Source organism: Helianthus annuus, chromosome 1, assembly GCF_002127325.2.
Source record: "Helianthus annuus cultivar XRQ/B chromosome 1, HanXRQr2.0-SUNRISE, whole genome shotgun sequence".
Lineage (NCBI taxonomy): Eukaryota > Viridiplantae > Streptophyta > Magnoliopsida > Asterales > Asteraceae > Helianthus > Helianthus annuus.
Genome location: NC_035433.2, coordinates 141,219,071 through 141,236,041, shown reverse-complemented (window position 1 = coordinate 141,236,041; position 16,971 = coordinate 141,219,071). Strand labels below are relative to the sequence as shown.

The window sequence follows — 16,971 nt, the reverse complement described above, 5'->3', positions numbered from 1 at the left end:
TTATTGTTGTTGTTGTTGTTGTTGTTGTTATTATTATTTTGTGGTTTACTCACAAAGTTGCACACTTTTACCTCTATATTCATAAAATCCCCATCTTTGTTTCATCGCAAAAGAACCTGGTTGTTGGTTTATAATAATTAGTTAAAGTGGAGTGTTCTAGTTCTTATTAGGTTGCAAAATCTTTAACATTCTTGATTTATAACGTTAATTTTGGCACGAGTGTAGGCCCAGATCTTTAGTTCGCTTTAGGCCTCTAAAAGTGTTGAGCTGGCTCTGCATTCCATTTACGTCACTTAATTAGATGAAAATTTCACAAGATTGACACAACTAATAAAAGTTAAAATCTTTTAATAACTTAAGGAGAATAAACTAAATCCACTTTAACGTAGATAACTTTTAGATGTTTCCAAATAATCTTTTACAAACGCCTGTTAAAAAAAAAAGAAAAAAAAAACAATCCGCCTGTATAGTCGATTCAAGCCCATTTTGGTTCAAATTCTTTTTTGGCAAGTCTACATCGATGATCGAACAACTAACCATAGATGATGGCGTATTTGGCCAAAGGTTTGTTCTTATTCTAAGTCAACAGTGACTTTAATCCTGGGTTCGAACCTGACCGAGGGAGAGGATTTACGGATTTCATCCGGTTCCCGCGCATGAGGAGGGTACGGTCTCATGACGGTCGAGGAGTCCACCCTGGACATAGCCCCGAACAGGGTGGTTTACACGTAAGATTCTTTACCGTTCAAAAAAAAAGTCAACGGTGTAACCAACAACGATCAACATCTTGAGCCCATGGTTGACATGGATGCAACTTGTTCAGCTTAACAACTTGTGTTGTTAGTTTGAACACCTGCATCAATGCCTTGTAATAATACCTTCGGGACTAAAAACTTAAATATTATCCTTCCGACGATCAAGAAAACGTATAGTTTCCAAAATATAAACCAAAAACACACAAAATTTAACACATTTCTTTGGAAAGAAAGAACAAATCAAATATTGTAACAGCAAAAGTATACTTAATATGCTATCTAAAATTACATAGACCGTTTTTCGCCTAATAATCATTGATGTAGTTTTAACCACAAAAAAAAAAGGAAAAACCAACACAACAGTGAAAATCCCTCACCTTATTTGGTGGGGGCCAGCAGCAGCATCAAGTTTTTGCCACGTCAGCTCACGCTGCTTGGCTGCCTCGTCGACGTGGGCCCGCTTCTCAGCATACTGCTTCTGGCAATCCTCAAACAACTTTGCATCCATTTCTTGAAACATTTTACGCACGTTGACGGTTAATCCATGCACTGCTTGATTCCAGTGAGATTGAATGTTGTTTTCGAGTGCTTCAAATACTAATGGTAAAATCACATTGCGGTTTTGAGCGATTAAGCTGACGATATGCTCGTTGTTCCACAAAAATAGAGCTCGTTCTGCTGTCTGAAAAACAAAATAGAATTTGACCGAATAAATATATTTACAGATGACGTAAGCTTGTATAAAAGAGAACGAAGTTCCACTCAATTAGTACAATAATTAGTAGATGTGTGCATCTATATATACATCTAGAAATATATATGCATATAGGGCTGTAAACGAACCGAACGTTCAGCGAACAGTTCGTGAACCGTTCGGCGGGAAGTTCGTTTATGTTCGTCGTTCGTTTAATAAACGAACGAACATGAACAAGAAATTTCGTTCGATTAGTTAAATGAACGAACATGAACAGAGGTCTCGTTCGTTCGATTGCGTTCGTGAACGTTCGGTAAGGTGTTCGTGAACATTCGTTGATTTGCGTTCGTTTATGTTCGTATATTTGTGTTTTAATTGAAGATCTTTGTACTTTCTTATATTTTATTTGTATTTTTTATATTATTAAACTTTTATTTATTTTATTTCCCTAACAATTAAACTAGGAAACCCACTTTCACCTTGTTTATACATCATTTCCCTTTCATTTCTCATTATTTACATCCACGAATACGATCGACCCCCATTCCACAATAAGGGATTCAAGTTCGAGTGCTACTCTCTGGGCCATCTATCTTTATCCTTCTTCGTGTTCGCCAAATTTATTTGTGTTCGTTTGTGTTCGTGAACCGTTCGCGAACACGCTCATTTCCTTAATGAACGAACACGAACATAAAATCTCATTCGGTAAGTGTTCATGAACCGTTCGTGAACACATTTATTTCCTTAACGAACGAACACGAACAAAGCTTTGTTCGTGTTTGTTCGGTTCGTTTACAGCCCTATATGCATATGAATAAATATAGATGTGTGCATGGTTGTATATGCAAATGCACAAATAAGTAGAAATGGATATGCACATATGCTGTCCTATGCGCAAATAAGTAGAAATATATATGCATATGAATAAATATAGATGTGTATGTATCACAGATACATCTGTGTGTGTGCTTATACATACATATTTATGTGTGTTTGTCTGTCGGCTGAATGTTCATTTCACATACTTTGTCTTATTTTTACTTGTAATTACTTTTAATCATCAAAAAAATCATCAGAAGTATATGTTCCATATTTATTACAAACTAGTGGGTTACCACCGGCGCTCCACAGCGGGTTCGAAACGTATATAAAAATAAGCAAATCGGGAACGTAACAATTAAAAAACCACGTCACGACGGGATATTTAAGAAGTCACAGAAAAGTTATGTCGTATATGAAAGCCAAATTATTAGAACAAAATTTACACCAAAACGTATATAAAGATAAACACGACGGCCGTGCATTACAACGAGTCGGTTTAAACGTAGATAGAAAAACACGTCGCAACGGTGTTTTTAGAGAAAAGTGTTGAGCGGTTATTAACCGAACGGTTTAAAAAAAGGTTTAAAACAACTAGTTGGTTTGAAAACAACGTTACGAAAATTCACAAAAAAGACACGTCGTAGTGGTGTATTTAGAGATGAGTGCCGAGCAATTTAAAAAACCGAACGGTTTAAAACAACCGGACAACCGATAAGTTTAGAAACAACATAACGAAAACTCACGTCAAAGTGTAGCTAAAGATAACTCACGTGGAGCATTGATAAAAAACAAAACCCATAAAAAATCACGTTTCAGGAAAATCGTTCTAAACTCAAAATGAAAACTTTATTAAAGTTCAAGGGTTGTAGTGTAAATTGGTTTAAGAAAAAATGAAAAATATAACTCAAAAATTGTGACTGTAAGTAAATCAGACTGTCCAAAATAAGGACTCAGAATCTCACACGCAATAAAGTCAGGCCACCATGACCATCAATTGTTCACAAACAACCAAAATAAATGAAATTAATCATTGATCATTTGATTGGACGAAAAAGTTCCCCTATTCTATATAAAGAACCACTGATATTCAACTAAGAACACCCATAGTGGGGGTCTTTTTGGCGTTTTTTTCCCAAAAAAAACGCCCAAACACGCCATCTAACCACCCCTAGGGGCGTTTTTTTTTTTTGAAAAAAAAGCCAGAGCGTGCTTTTTTAAACGCCTTCAAATTTTTCTTTGGCCAATAGCATTTTTTTATGGTTTTTTTTATTTAATTCTATTACACCCCTTTTAACATAATGCCCCAAAATGCCCACATCCCCACTACACCCCTTTTAACATAATGCCCCACAATGCCCACATGTTGACTGGACCGCCACATGGCGCAAAATGCCCAAGGGTCTTCCCCCTCCCACTACACATGGTCTAAGGCGCCATCAATATGCAATTTAATAATAAATGTTAACATCAATTAATCGCGAACATACATCAATCAAAATCATTAAATAGTAACCGAGTTTCAATACTGTTCCAATATAGTCACTCGTACTTTTTTCTAGCTATATAAACCACTCAAATTTCAATATCGTTCCATTGTTGCAAAAATTTTCATTATTGTTTAAACTGAAAGACCTAAATAGAACAAAACTCGGCTATTATTTAGTGCCTTTTTTCTTCATAATTACCTCAAACTTGAAAAAAAATGATGAGTAAATAGTAACGAGGTTACATATTTGTTCCATTGAGGTCACTATCACTTAATGTTAACTTTAATTAAAAAATAGACTTCACAACAATAGAACTCTATTGAAAATTGAGTGGTTTTTGTAGTTAGAAAAAGATTCGAGTGCCTTTAATCACGGTTAATATTATGAGATATAGGGCCAGGATCATTTCAGAACCATAAATATTTACAGAACTCGCAGAACTCCTAATAAACAATCTTGTTATTTATATATTTTTATGTTTCGGATAATTTTACCATTTATTATGTGTATTTTTACGATTACATACATGTTAAGAGTAATTTTATCATTTTTTATATGTAATTTTATAATTACACATATATAAACTAGTTTTTTTACATATATGTAATTAGTTATGACACATATATATAATTTTGGCAATTAAACATATGTAAACTACTTTTAACATGTATGTAATCAAAGAAATACATATAATAGATGATAAGAAGATCCTAAATACAAAAACTTATATATAAAATGATTGTTTATTAAGAGTTCTGAAAGTTCTGTAGTTATTTAGAGTTCTGAAATGAACTCAACCCATGAGATATATTCCCTAAACATAGCTAAATAAGCATACAATTAATACCGACTTAATTAGCATTGCTACATTAATTAGAGAATCATCCATTAAGCTTAACATAAACAGCATGTTAAGCCTAAGCAGTTAATGCGGTGAAAAATCGGATATCAGTCAAGGACCGATATTTGAGATATAGGTCATCGTGGTAGGATATCGGTAATTTAATATCATGCGGAATTTATATATATAGCAATTCAACACTAACAATTCAGTATACTCTCCTACCATTAACAAATTGACCTTTTGCAACTTGCAAAACACTAACAATTGTAGCAAGTAGGAACTCATTAAGACTTAGTACACTAACATTTAACACTAACAATTAATAATTAAGACTTAAAACACTAATAGCACCAATAAGAAGAAAGACAAATGGTAGAACTAACAAGAAAGATACTGATATCGGGAAAATCGGTGATTTGTGAGTCAAATATCGGTCAATATCGCCGATAATATTCTGACTGATATTTTACATGGAGACCGATAACCAATATATCACCGATATTAACTTCATAGGATAAAACTACCCAAAATTATTTAAAATATAAGATAAAGGAGTTCTCAGACCTGAAAATGAGGGCTATTAAGACACCGAGCTATTTGTCTGAAAAGAGGAACCATACACCGTTGGAATTCAGTAGCCTGTGTCGCCTCCAATACTTCTTCGAGTTCTCCAAGAAAAAGCGTCTCCTTTTGACAGTTAGTAATCGGCCAATACTTAAGCAAACCCGTAATAACCGTATCTGCCAACTTGCTATCCTTTTCTACAAACTGAATGATGCAGTACGAAAGCTGCTGATGATACATAGCAATAGATTTCGGTTTATGAAGCGGTATAAGTGCCCGCATAAGAAACAACTTATGCTCTTCTTTCAATGGTAACGCAAAACCGTTAATTATACTTCCAAGTATTTCCAACAACTCACCAATACCATTATGCCTTTGCGTTTCGTATATGAACCTGTAAAAGATGTTATTGATCGCTTTCCTAATAAACGGGCGATGCACCATAAACTTCCCGTAAATTCGGTGTAAAATAGTTTTCAAATACTCACGTTCACGCGGGTCCTCAGAGTCAAACATATCCAACAACTTCAAAACAAACGAGTGGTTGATAAACCGTTTCGCAACTTTCGCGTCAGTATCCGACGACACAACATACCTCAACAAAAGCTCGTAAACAAGCTGCAAATGCGACCACGACGGGTCAAGATACGGTTCTTCCTCATCCGCTTCAACGTTTTCCGACCCTGTATGTTCATGAGAGCTCGGAGGTAAACACCGAAACACATTAACCGAAATCATCCGAACCATTTCCTCCTGATTACTCTCCGCAATCTTCCCCGATCCCGACTGAACATAATCCACAAGCTCGACAAGATTCAACCGCTTAATCTCCTTTTCCTTAACCATCTTCAACGTATCCGAAAAATCAAACTGGACACAGCAAACCTGACACTTTCTAACGAACAAATGCTGTCGTTCCGACACCGAAACGTCTCGAAACATCGGCAGCGGTTCGATAACCGCCCCCGCAGCTCCTCCTGGCCCCAAATTATTAGGGCCCGAAGCAGCGGAAGCAGCCGCACCAACAGCACCTTGATTAGACTGATTTACAACAACATTCGAACTCGATACAGATTCCGATTGCCGATTTCCACCCGAAACATTACCGAAACCATCCGTATCGGGTTTCGAGGGTTTCTTTTGCCCTCGTTTGATCAAATTTTTCAACATAATTGATAATTGATAATTGAATCGTGTGATTACTATAAATCTATGAATTGAGTGAGATCAGTAGCCCTAATTTTTCGACTATTGATAAGAATAATAATGATAATAATAAAATGAAAATAAAAACAAAACCCTAGATTAGTAATTTGGGGGAAATTAAATAAGAATGAGGGGAGAGTAAAAGGTGTACTCTTTTAAAAGTGGATGTGGAATGGAGAGGCGGAGCGACGGTGGTGCGATGGGGGCCGTCCGGCGACCGGCGGAGATGAGTGGTGGCGATTCATTTATGGAGAGAGAGAGAGAGAGAGTGAGTGAGTGAGAGAGAGAAAAAGACTAAATTTGGTATGTAGTTTTGAAAAGGGTGAAATTTGTAAAAGATAAAAAGATGTTTGAAAACTAAAGTTTTGAGATTCGGTAAATTGTATTTGAGAATAATAATAAAAAATAATTTACAAATGGTAGTGTAGTTTTTGGATGAGTATTTAGTACTAGGTATCGATATCGAATTTTTCGTATTGAATTTTACCTTCAAATAGTGGTATTGTATCGGTATCGTACCATGTCGAACATTTTTCGGTACCGGTATCGGTATCGGTTCGGTACAGTATCGGTACCACGCCCATCCATATTGTAATATTGTAGTGTTTAAAAAGTTATTATGATGATTAAGTGGTGTACGACATTAAAAAAGATTGTAAATTTAAATTTGAGTAAATTATAAAAATCGTCTTTCATGTAGACATCAGATTGCAAAGTGTGTCCTTTGTTTTCAAAAAGTACAAAAAATGTACGCGATGTTTACAACCCCTTGCACGTTATGTCCTTTAGCCCTAACTCATATAGTTTTTATGGTTAAATTTGACCGAATGTACACCATATGAGGGTATTTTGGTCATTATACATTCAATGCTAAAATAAATAATCATAAAAAACAATAAATAAAATAATAATTATGATTAGTTTTATATATAAAATAATTAAGATTATAATCTTTGTACTTTTTAAAGACAAAGGACACACTTTGTAATGTAATGTAAACATAACGGACTTTTTTACAATGTTGTTATGTTTAGAACATGAATAATTAAAACTGGTTACTATTTTCTGTGACAACCCGCCAAGCAATGAAAAGAACGTTAAAATGTTTAGATAATTTGTCATTTGTTAAGTAGCAAACTTAAAAATTAAATTTGTTGTTATTAGATTTTTCTCTTCATAGAATGGAAATTTATGTTATAAAAATCCGGTAGATGTTTACAAATCTAAACTTTATTTTGAGCTTTAAATTTGTTAAAAGTTTAGCTTTCACTCGTATCAAAATTCAAACTTTTCTGCTGAAATTATGAAAAAACAAATTATGGAAAACACATTTCTATTTATTAGAATTAATATACTTTGTATTAATAAGTATGAAATAAATACAGGTATAAAGAAAATGAAAAACAAGAAATGACAACTAAAGCACAAAGATTATAATCTTATACTTCTAGCACTCCTAGTAGTAAGCATTGCACCTCTTTCGATCACGAAATATTTCATGTTAGATTCGTGTCGTGTCAGAAATTTACGTCCCTAGTTGTAAGTTCAAATTCTAAAAGGTGTAGGTTGTGGTATATTTTTTTTCTGTGACAACCCGCCAAACAAAGAAAAGAACGTTAAAATGTTTAGATAATTTGTCATTTGTTAAGTCCGAACGTAGTGGGGCGGCATAATTGGGCGGTATCAGGGGCGGATCTATATGTATCCCAGGGGGTGCACGGGCTACCCCTCAACTTTCTCGGTGAAGGTGTTTGTGTCTAAGCTTCTTGGTCTCCGGTAGAGATAGATGATCTTGTGGAGAAGAGATAGTTCAGAAACAGGGGTTTATCTCTGATAAAGATGAAGAAGATAACAAGTACATCTAATATATTGTAGTCAAATTACTATATTACCCAAAATTTAAAAGTGGTAATTACTATATTACCCTCAACTTAAAAGATGAAGAATGAGTCAATGTACTGCACTTTAATGTTGAGTAGACAAACTGTCTGTAAGTCATATTTTAAACAATACCATTGGGTGAATTTTATTATTTAGTTTCAATGTTACGGTGAATTTTATTATTTGGTTTCAATGTTTACTCATATTTAATCCAACATTTAAGTTTAAATATATTAACATTATATACATAATGTCAATCTAATTATTTTTTTGTTTTAGTTAGAATGGTGGTGTTAATAAGTTCTATGGTTGTTTACGATGTACATGTAATGTTATAAATTTTAAGTTTTTAAAAATATGTTGTAATTGTGGGGAAATATTGCTAGTGTCTTATGAAAAGTATATAAAAAAGTTCATATAATAGATTGCGCCTTGCGTACTAAAAACAGTGTATTTTTCTGTCTCGGTTTTAGACTTTGTCGCTTTTGTATCATTCTCGCTTTTTAAAACCAACGTTGTGTTGTAAAAAAATTGGGATACCCCTGAATTTCTCTTCTAGATCCGCCACTGGGCGGTATGCCCTCATAGCGCCGGTATAGCGCCGGCACACCGCCACAAGGGGCGCCATCAATCGAATTTTTGGGGGTGGCGCGATAATTTTCGCGGCGCCATGCATTTGGTTTGTGTTCCCTCCACTCTCACAGAGATATATACATACATATACATGCATTTAGTTTGATTTTTTTTTTTTTCGGTTTGTTTGAATGCTCTGTTTTTTTGACATTTTGTGTTGCAGGCTCGAAGAAGAAGGCAGACAAGGAAGATGGAAGAATTAGGGTTTTGTTTTTTATGGGTTTTGGGCTGGGCTCAAAAGGTTTTGGGTTTTATTGAGCCAAGAAGCCCAGTTATCAATGTAATGTTTTTATAAAGTTAGAAATTAATTAAAAGGTTTTGTTTTTAATTATGTGTAAGGTTTTTTTATTTATTTTATTTCAACGTTTTTTTTATTTTATTGTAATGTTTTTTTTATTTAATGAAATGATTTTTAATTTTATAAAGTTAGAAATTATTAAAAAAATGAAAATTAATTAATTGAGTAATGATGACAAAGGGGTTTTATGACTACGGCCTCAAATTGCATAACGCCCCATAAAGCCCCTTGCTGACGTGGCATGCCACATGTCGCATAACGCCCCTAAAAGGGCTTTATGACTACACATGCCCTAAGTAGCAAACTTAAAAATTAAATTTGTTGTTATTAGATTTTTCTCTTCATAGAATGGAAATTTATGTTATAAAAATCCGGTAGATGTTTACAAATCTAAACTTTATTTTGAGCTTTAAATTTGTTAAAAGTTAAGCTTTCACTCGTATCAAAATTCAAACTTTTCTGCTGAAATTATGAAAAAACAAATTATGGAAAACACATTTCTATTTATTAGAATTAATATACTTTGTATTAATAAGTACGAAATAAATACAGGTATAAAGAAAATGAAAAACAAGAAATGACAACTAAAGCACAAAGATTATAATCTTATACTTCTAGGACTCCTAGTAGTAAGCATTGCACCTCTTTCGATCACGAAATATTTCATGTTAGATTCGTGTCGTGTCAGAAATTTACGTCCTTAGTTGTAAGTTCAAATTCTAAAAGGTGTAGGTTGTGGTATATTTATTAGGGGCGTTAAGTATCTGAATCGGATTCGGAAAACTTGAAACTTGAACACCCCCCCCCCCCCCTCTCAAAAAAAAAAAAAAAGAATCAACACGACAAAAAATCTGCCAAACTTACAAACGCCTATTACACTGTTGTACGTGGTCCACAAAAGACTACTACTTAATAGAAAGAAGAAAAATCAATGGAACTTTAGCTTGCTAGGGAGGTGAGATGAGGTGCTTAAGGTGTTAGTTGAAGAAAAGTATCGTATAATATTTCTTTTTATAAGGTGTAAATATGTTAATGTTGGTCCTTTCGAATCTTAAAATAAGTTTAGTTTTCGTATCTGTTTAACTAAGTTGACTTCGCCAAATGGCTCGAAAAAAAAAAAATCTCTAGTTTGTCAACTAAAAGTTATTTAATATTTTATGTAAAACAAAAAACTATTTTTTAACTTTTGGTTAGTAAATGGTTATAATTAACAAAAGACTAATAAAAGTGAAAAGCAAAGGCTCTCCATTATCATGTCTACCTACAACAATAATGGATAAAATCAAAATGTATGATCATGAACTCCATACATGTCGAACGACACTTAATGTGGAGATAAGATAAAGAAAAAAGCTCAATAATAACTTGATATTATGTTCAAGTAGATACTTTCTTTTTAAATGGTAAGGAACGACGTGCCAATTATCGTGACACTGGACGCTGTGGTTAAGGTCGACTACTCAACCGCCGTCAGTCTCTTGGCTCTCTCAGATGCACGGAAACTCGACACCTGCCCGATGACACGACAGTGAAATAATTGGTAAAATCTCGTCTCACATCAAGTAGATACTTTTGAAGAAAGGTTAAGAGTGGTGGGGAGATTCGCAAAAGTTCTGGAATTATTATTATATTTTTTTATTAAAATTATTATTGAATTTCAACTGTTTTAATATTATTAGCATGACATCTGTTGTTGTTGATTCCCTTATATCATTGCACAAATAACAATATTAAGTTATGATTAACATTCACTTATATAATATTTTAGGTTATTATATTAGTAACAATAAAAATTGAATAAATGTAGAATATTTATATTTATATATTTTCTTATATTTTGTAAGAGCATACAGGATATGGATATTCGTGAATTTACAAATACTTACGTAGAAGAGAGGGGGGAAATGCACGATGATATGACTAGAAGAGAAAATGAGAGATATGTGTGGTCACGGACAACCAAATATAGAGGGAGGGAGGGAGAGAATGTGAAAGGGGGGAGGACTATGGACCGAAGAGAGAAAGCAATCATTCGTGGAACTTCTAGCTCGGGTTTGTTGTGGATGAGAGATAGTGGTCATCCGTTATGATCCTTATTGCTGACGATTTGCTACAAATTATCTTTCTTATATAATTTGATAAACGCCAAACGAGATAGATGCTGGAAGTTGGTGTAAAACTAGTAAAAACTTCACCCAATAGTCTCACTTAAATGGTTCAAAGGTTTTTTTTTTTTTTTCTAATGTCACTTTTCATGAGGTGTTCCAATCTTATAATTTTTTTAAATGTTTAAGTTTTTAGAAATCATGCGTGGCAAAGAATCTTATTTACTATTTAGTGATAGTTTTTTAGTTAATTGGAGTAGAAACTATCTATAGAATCACTAAATAAAAACCAAGTTTTGTAATTGTTTGATTTTAAGTTTAAAAAAATATCACTAAATGGTAACTAAAACTCATATGTGTTTCATTTGCTTCGCTTAAATTCAAAGAATTTAATATGTATAAAAAGTTTCACAAGATTTAAACATTTAATTAGAGGTTGAGTAACTTTAAATGAACACAACAATTTTCAAGCTCACATGATGATCACAAAAGTGATGAAACAAACAAAACAAATCCAACTTAGGCTCGCTCTTATAAACCCTTGTGATGTTCCAACTTAAACACACAATATTTAGCATTGTGTAATTCATCTTAGCTTCATACTGGACATGGTTTAGTTCATTGCGTAGATCTCATGGGGAATTCAAACCCACCAAAATGATTGTTATATTAATAACAATTACATATAACTATATGTGTTGTATAGCTACTTACAACTTTTAGATTTTCCGTTTTCACTATTTCTCTGACGACTATTTGGTCCATTAACAAAAAATAGATTCAACGAAGGCTAGATCATCATTAAGTTATTAGACTCAAAGTATAGGCTTGACGCCTGATTAGATTTGATTCACCAAGTTTAATCCATCCCACATACTAATGCAACTCTATTTAGATCCTTATATGCCATTTATTTACAAACACGCACCCATGGCATTATAGTCTAGTGGTATCTTGGTGGTGGGATAAGGCTTATGACCATTAGGTCATGGGTTCGATTCTCACAAAGGGGGTTTTCCTAGATTTATTGGGTTTCCTCCTGAATTGGTGTATAGGCATTATTGCCTAGTAGAGATGGATATGATCGGGTGGTTCTGCTGGTGGCACGATGATACTCCAGTGGTCCGTCAGTGATCCAAATTTGCCGTTCAAAAAAAATTTATTTACAAACACGCACATTACATATATATACAAACTCTCTATCTATATATATTCCTAACTTGATTGTCAGAGGTTGTTTTCTGGCTTCGATCTCATATCACATTCTAACAAGTTCTTTACATGCCAGTGCCCTATTCGTAGCTTAAGAAAGGGTACGACAACTCTAATCAAACTACAAAACCCGAACTATAGAAAAATGTAGCAACACTAGGTGTACAAGAATCACTTAACCTAAAAAATGGCTGGCCTAGTCATTCCACTTGGTCCAAATCTAATCATTTAATATAAAAAAACTGTAACGTTTGCCCTCCCCAGACCCTATCAATAGTTTTGCAACAAGTGGAATTTTACTGGGCATGGTTGTTGTTGTTGTAATATAAGAAATTGTAACACGCACGGCCCCATTCCTTGAGGCCAGGTCGGGTTAATCATGCATACACAACCAAGATGTAGAGATCTTTACATCAAATCACAAGTGTTTGTGGTCAGGGGCGTAGGATAGAAGGGGCCGGTATGTAGTTTTCGTATAGAATTTATTAGGTATAAATGTTTTCAACCCCCCGGTTTTATAATTTTTTACTATATACGTTTTTGACCCCCCGACCGGAAATCTCAAGCTTCGCCAGTGTTTGTGGTTGAGTCATTGGTTTACTAGGTTCCAATATAAATTTCAAGTGTTCAATGTCAAGTGACAAAGGCCCCAAGTTCAATTTCCATGTGTAGAAAGTTCAAAACTCAGTTCAATGGTTCAACTTCACCTCAAGTCGTTCAAGGGTCCAAGTTGGGGTCCGAACCCGGTTCGTTGTAATCAAGTCTCAGGTCAAGTTATGATCATGGTTTGTTCAAAGAGCAAATATGTCTCATCAATCAAGTTCAAATGTTTGTTCGTTAAAATGGGAATAGCAGAAGACACATGTACCATACAACTACTCATAATGCATCAAGAATCTCCAACCATAAACTTCATTTCATCATCTATTGTAATTTGTAATTATGTACTTGGACTTGGACTCAATTTACAATTATACAATTGGGCCCTGACTTGGGCCCCAGCCCAACTAACTCTCTTGTAACTTTGTACCAACTTTTAATCATTCAAACCCAAACAACCCATTTCTAATAACCAATATCATGATCTATCCCAACCCATTAACATCTTCAAAACAGCTTCCTCACATTTACCTTTCGGCACACGCAACTTGCCCACTTCATCAAGTAACACGCGGTAAACTTCCCATTCTCGCCCTCCAATCAAATGTCTACTAATTTCAGCCTATAAGAATATGTATAAGTTAACAATCTTTAAAACTTTAAAAACAAATGTAATGCGAAAAAAGAAAAAAAAAGTTGGGATGTGATATGTAAAGAAGGATATAAGTACCGAAAAAATGCCCATATTAAGCGTCTTGAGAGCAAGGGTAATATCGTAAAATACAAGAGGTCGTCCCCGCCCACATAGTTCCACAGGATTTGCAACTAGCAACTCGGTGTCTGGCCCGCGGTTCACCAATGCTACTCTAAAAGGGCGCGATATTTCCATTTTAATGCGGGAAATTAGTGAGCTTTGTTTGCTTGGGTCGATAATCTTCTTTCCATCGGCTTGCACGATAAACAAATCAAACTCGCAAGTTTTTCTCTCTTTTCTTGTGAACCGCCCATATGAAATCTACTACATAAATAATATATGATAAGAATTCTAAACTAAGAATTGTGCATCTTTTAGCCCGTTTAGTACAACCCACCTGAACCCGGAGACACCTAACAGTGTGTAACCTGAACACGACCTGTTTAACCCATTGATAAAGTTGTGAACACTTTAAACGGGTTGGTGGGTTGTACTAAATGGGTTAAATGGGTCAAGCTTTTTTATTAAACGGGTTGTCTAGTTAGCATGTTTAACTAAACGGGTTAAATAGGTAAACGGGTTAGACGGGCTGGTGGGTTGTACTAAATGGGCTAAATGGGTCGAGTTGTTTTATTAAATGGGTTGTCTTGTCAAAATGTTTAACTAAACGGGTTAAACAAGTAAACCTGAACACCGCCATGATTATCAAACATGTTAGACATGACAACTCAAAACCTGATTATTTTCGTATCACTTTTAGGGTCGTATATAAAATTGTCACCCCGAAATCTTTAACATTCATGAGTACCTGAATATTGTAATCCTTTAATGTTCTCATTATATCATACAACAAGCCTTTGTGATCACGACAAACTATCTGAACAAGCGTATGAGCAGGACTGAGGGAGTTATCAACGGTGACTGACACAGAACGGCCCGACCCATGTTTGGTTTCATGATTTTCGTCAAACATCTCCAGATTAAACGTTTGTTCAGCTATGGCGGGAGGAACGAAAGAAGGTGGTCCATTAGAACATGCTGTGAAATCAGGACCAACCATTTCTATATCACAACTTATCATAGCATCCATAAAAACCGCCTTTAAATGATCATGTGTGTCCTGTTTTCGCTTCAGCGTATGCAAAAGTTCCCTGAAAATTTTATAATTTTAAACTGTTATAATATTCGTTTTGGAACCGATTAGCAGATGATTTAGGGGTCAAAATCTGCGATTTCATATCCAAACACGATCTTCTACAATCCGTTTTTATTGTAGTCGTAATCAGTAATCACTTTCAAAACGCGGATCCAAACACTTTTATAGTTAAAAAAAGGTAACTAACCTGGTATCGGTGACGAAAAACAAATCCATCACCATCCCATCAGGAGTGGTTGAAACTTTCACTCTTTGAATTACAAGTTCAAGCTCACAAAGAAGATGAGTCACATCTGCCAAATAAAAACAAGTTTTACCAATTTAAATGCAAAAAAAAAAAAAAAAAAAAAAAAAAAAAAAAAAAAAAAAAAAATTTGTAGACTTCTTAACATGAATTATGAATTTGGATATTTTTTGTAATATGAAGCCCCTCATACCAACCATTATTATATTTTTTTATCATAAAATCATAAATTTACATAAAAAACATGAATTTATATAATACAATTTTAATGTTAATTTCTCTTTTAATTTTAAAATTTTGACATAAAAACACATTATATTATAATTATAAAGAAATTAATAAATACAAACGGGTCAAACCCGTGAACCCACCAAGTCAACCAGAACCCGACCTGTTTAGCTAAACATGCTCCAGTATCAACCCAAAAATAACCCAACCCCGTTTAAACTAAACCCAAACCCACGAATTTCACGATATGTTCCAATATTTCCGTAAATTCACAACCTAGTCACTAAACTATCCACGACCGATAAAAGATTTACCTAAGACGTTACAATGTCACATATTCAGATATTCTTACCGTGTAAAAGCCCGTGGCGATCATGACAACAAAACTTGAGTAGAAACACATCCGCCGGCTTAGGCGGCTGCGATTCAGGCCGGAATAACATGAGCGTATTCGCGGACAAAACCGACGGACAAGCTTCCAACAATCTTTTCTTCAACAAACTCCATATTGTCCCCTTTTTCCCCATCACCCAAAACACAATATAACACCACTTTCCATCAGTAGACACATCTACAAATCCAACAAAACTCCATTAAACCATTCAACCCAAATAAAAACACAACAAAACATAACATAATTCATCAACAAACTGCAAAACATACCGCCACGAACGATGCTCAAACCGAAGAACAGGATCGTGCGACAAAGATCACAACCAAGGCCGGTTTTATCCGGACAGTTGATTGTGATGACAGTCGGTTCGTCTGGGTTATCAGTTTGCTTGATTATGACTATGTCTTCTAGTAGCATATTTGTTGTTGTTGCAAGTTTTGTGAATTGAGTTGTGGGTTTTGGAGATTAGAGTTTTGTGAATTTAAGATAGAATCTTGAGAGGAATCTGGTTGATATAAACTTGTAGCAACTAGTGTTTGTTTTTGGTGAGGATAATGGTGTGATACGTCATTGATATATACAAGGATACAACTATTTTTAATGTGGTGGATTTGGGTTTGTTTTGTAGAGGGGGAAAGATAAGGTGTTTAAAATTGGTTTGATGTAACAAACTTTTGCTTTTTTTTTCTTTAGAGATTTGGATATTTGTTTGGATAATTTTATGTTTTTATTACCTCATCTATATAATAAAGGGTTGTTGTAGTTGATTATTATTTATTAGGGGTTATTAGACCATGTGTTACCGAGTAACGTCTATGCTAACTGGAACAAATATAATAAAGTTATCTTTAACAGATTACGGAAATTTTAACCCATAAAAATTTTTAACCGTGTATAACTACGCTAAAATAGGAAAATGGTATATAATAAAGTTGTCTCTAAAAGAAATACAATACTACTTAAATGGAAAAGATAGTAATAGTAATAAAAAAACAAACAAAAATTAATTTGGATAATAATAGAAAATGATAAAAGACAAAGATAATTGATTTTCTATAAATTTAAATTGAAGGAGGTGAGTTAGGTTAGATTCTATTAGTTTATTAAATATCTATTAAATAAAATAAAAATATGAGATTTGTTAGGGCATGGAT

At 34.2% G+C, this 16,971-nt stretch overlaps 2 protein-coding genes and 1 long non-coding RNA gene across 3 annotated transcripts; 1 reads left to right on the top strand and 2 right to left on the bottom strand.

Moving 5' to 3' along the window:
• Positions 1–943: 943 nt before the first annotated feature.
• Positions 944–6,688, bottom strand: LOC110881770 (serine/threonine protein phosphatase 2A 57 kDa regulatory subunit B' beta isoform). The gene is made up of 2 exons (XM_022129931.2): positions 5,167–6,688; positions 944–1,437 (listed from the first exon to the last, which is right to left on the bottom strand). Exons 1-2 carry the CDS (start codon positions 6,334–6,336, stop codon positions 1,129–1,131), a joined length of 1,479 nt encoding a protein of 492 aa, XP_021985623.1. The 5' UTR covers positions 6,337–6,688; the 3' UTR covers positions 944–1,128.
• A 2,011-nt stretch (positions 6,689–8,699) lies between these two features.
• On the top strand, positions 8,700–9,214 carry LOC110940592. Its single transcript, XR_002593335.2, has 2 exons — positions 8,700–8,932; positions 9,050–9,214. It is a non-coding gene; the product is annotated as an uncharacterized LOC110940592 (long non-coding RNA).
• Positions 9,215–13,391: 4,177 nt separating this feature from the next.
• On the bottom strand, positions 13,392–16,474 carry LOC110881760 (ACT domain-containing protein ACR10). The gene is made up of 6 exons (XM_022129924.2): positions 16,087–16,474; positions 15,776–15,994; positions 15,139–15,244; positions 14,604–14,946; positions 13,832–14,116; positions 13,392–13,723 (listed from the first exon to the last, which is right to left on the bottom strand). The coding sequence occupies exons 1-6, from the start codon at positions 16,232–16,234 to the stop codon at positions 13,580–13,582; spliced, it is 1,245 nt and encodes a 414-aa protein (XP_021985616.1). The 5' UTR covers positions 16,235–16,474; the 3' UTR covers positions 13,392–13,579.
• Between the last annotated feature and the right edge of the window lie 497 nt (positions 16,475–16,971).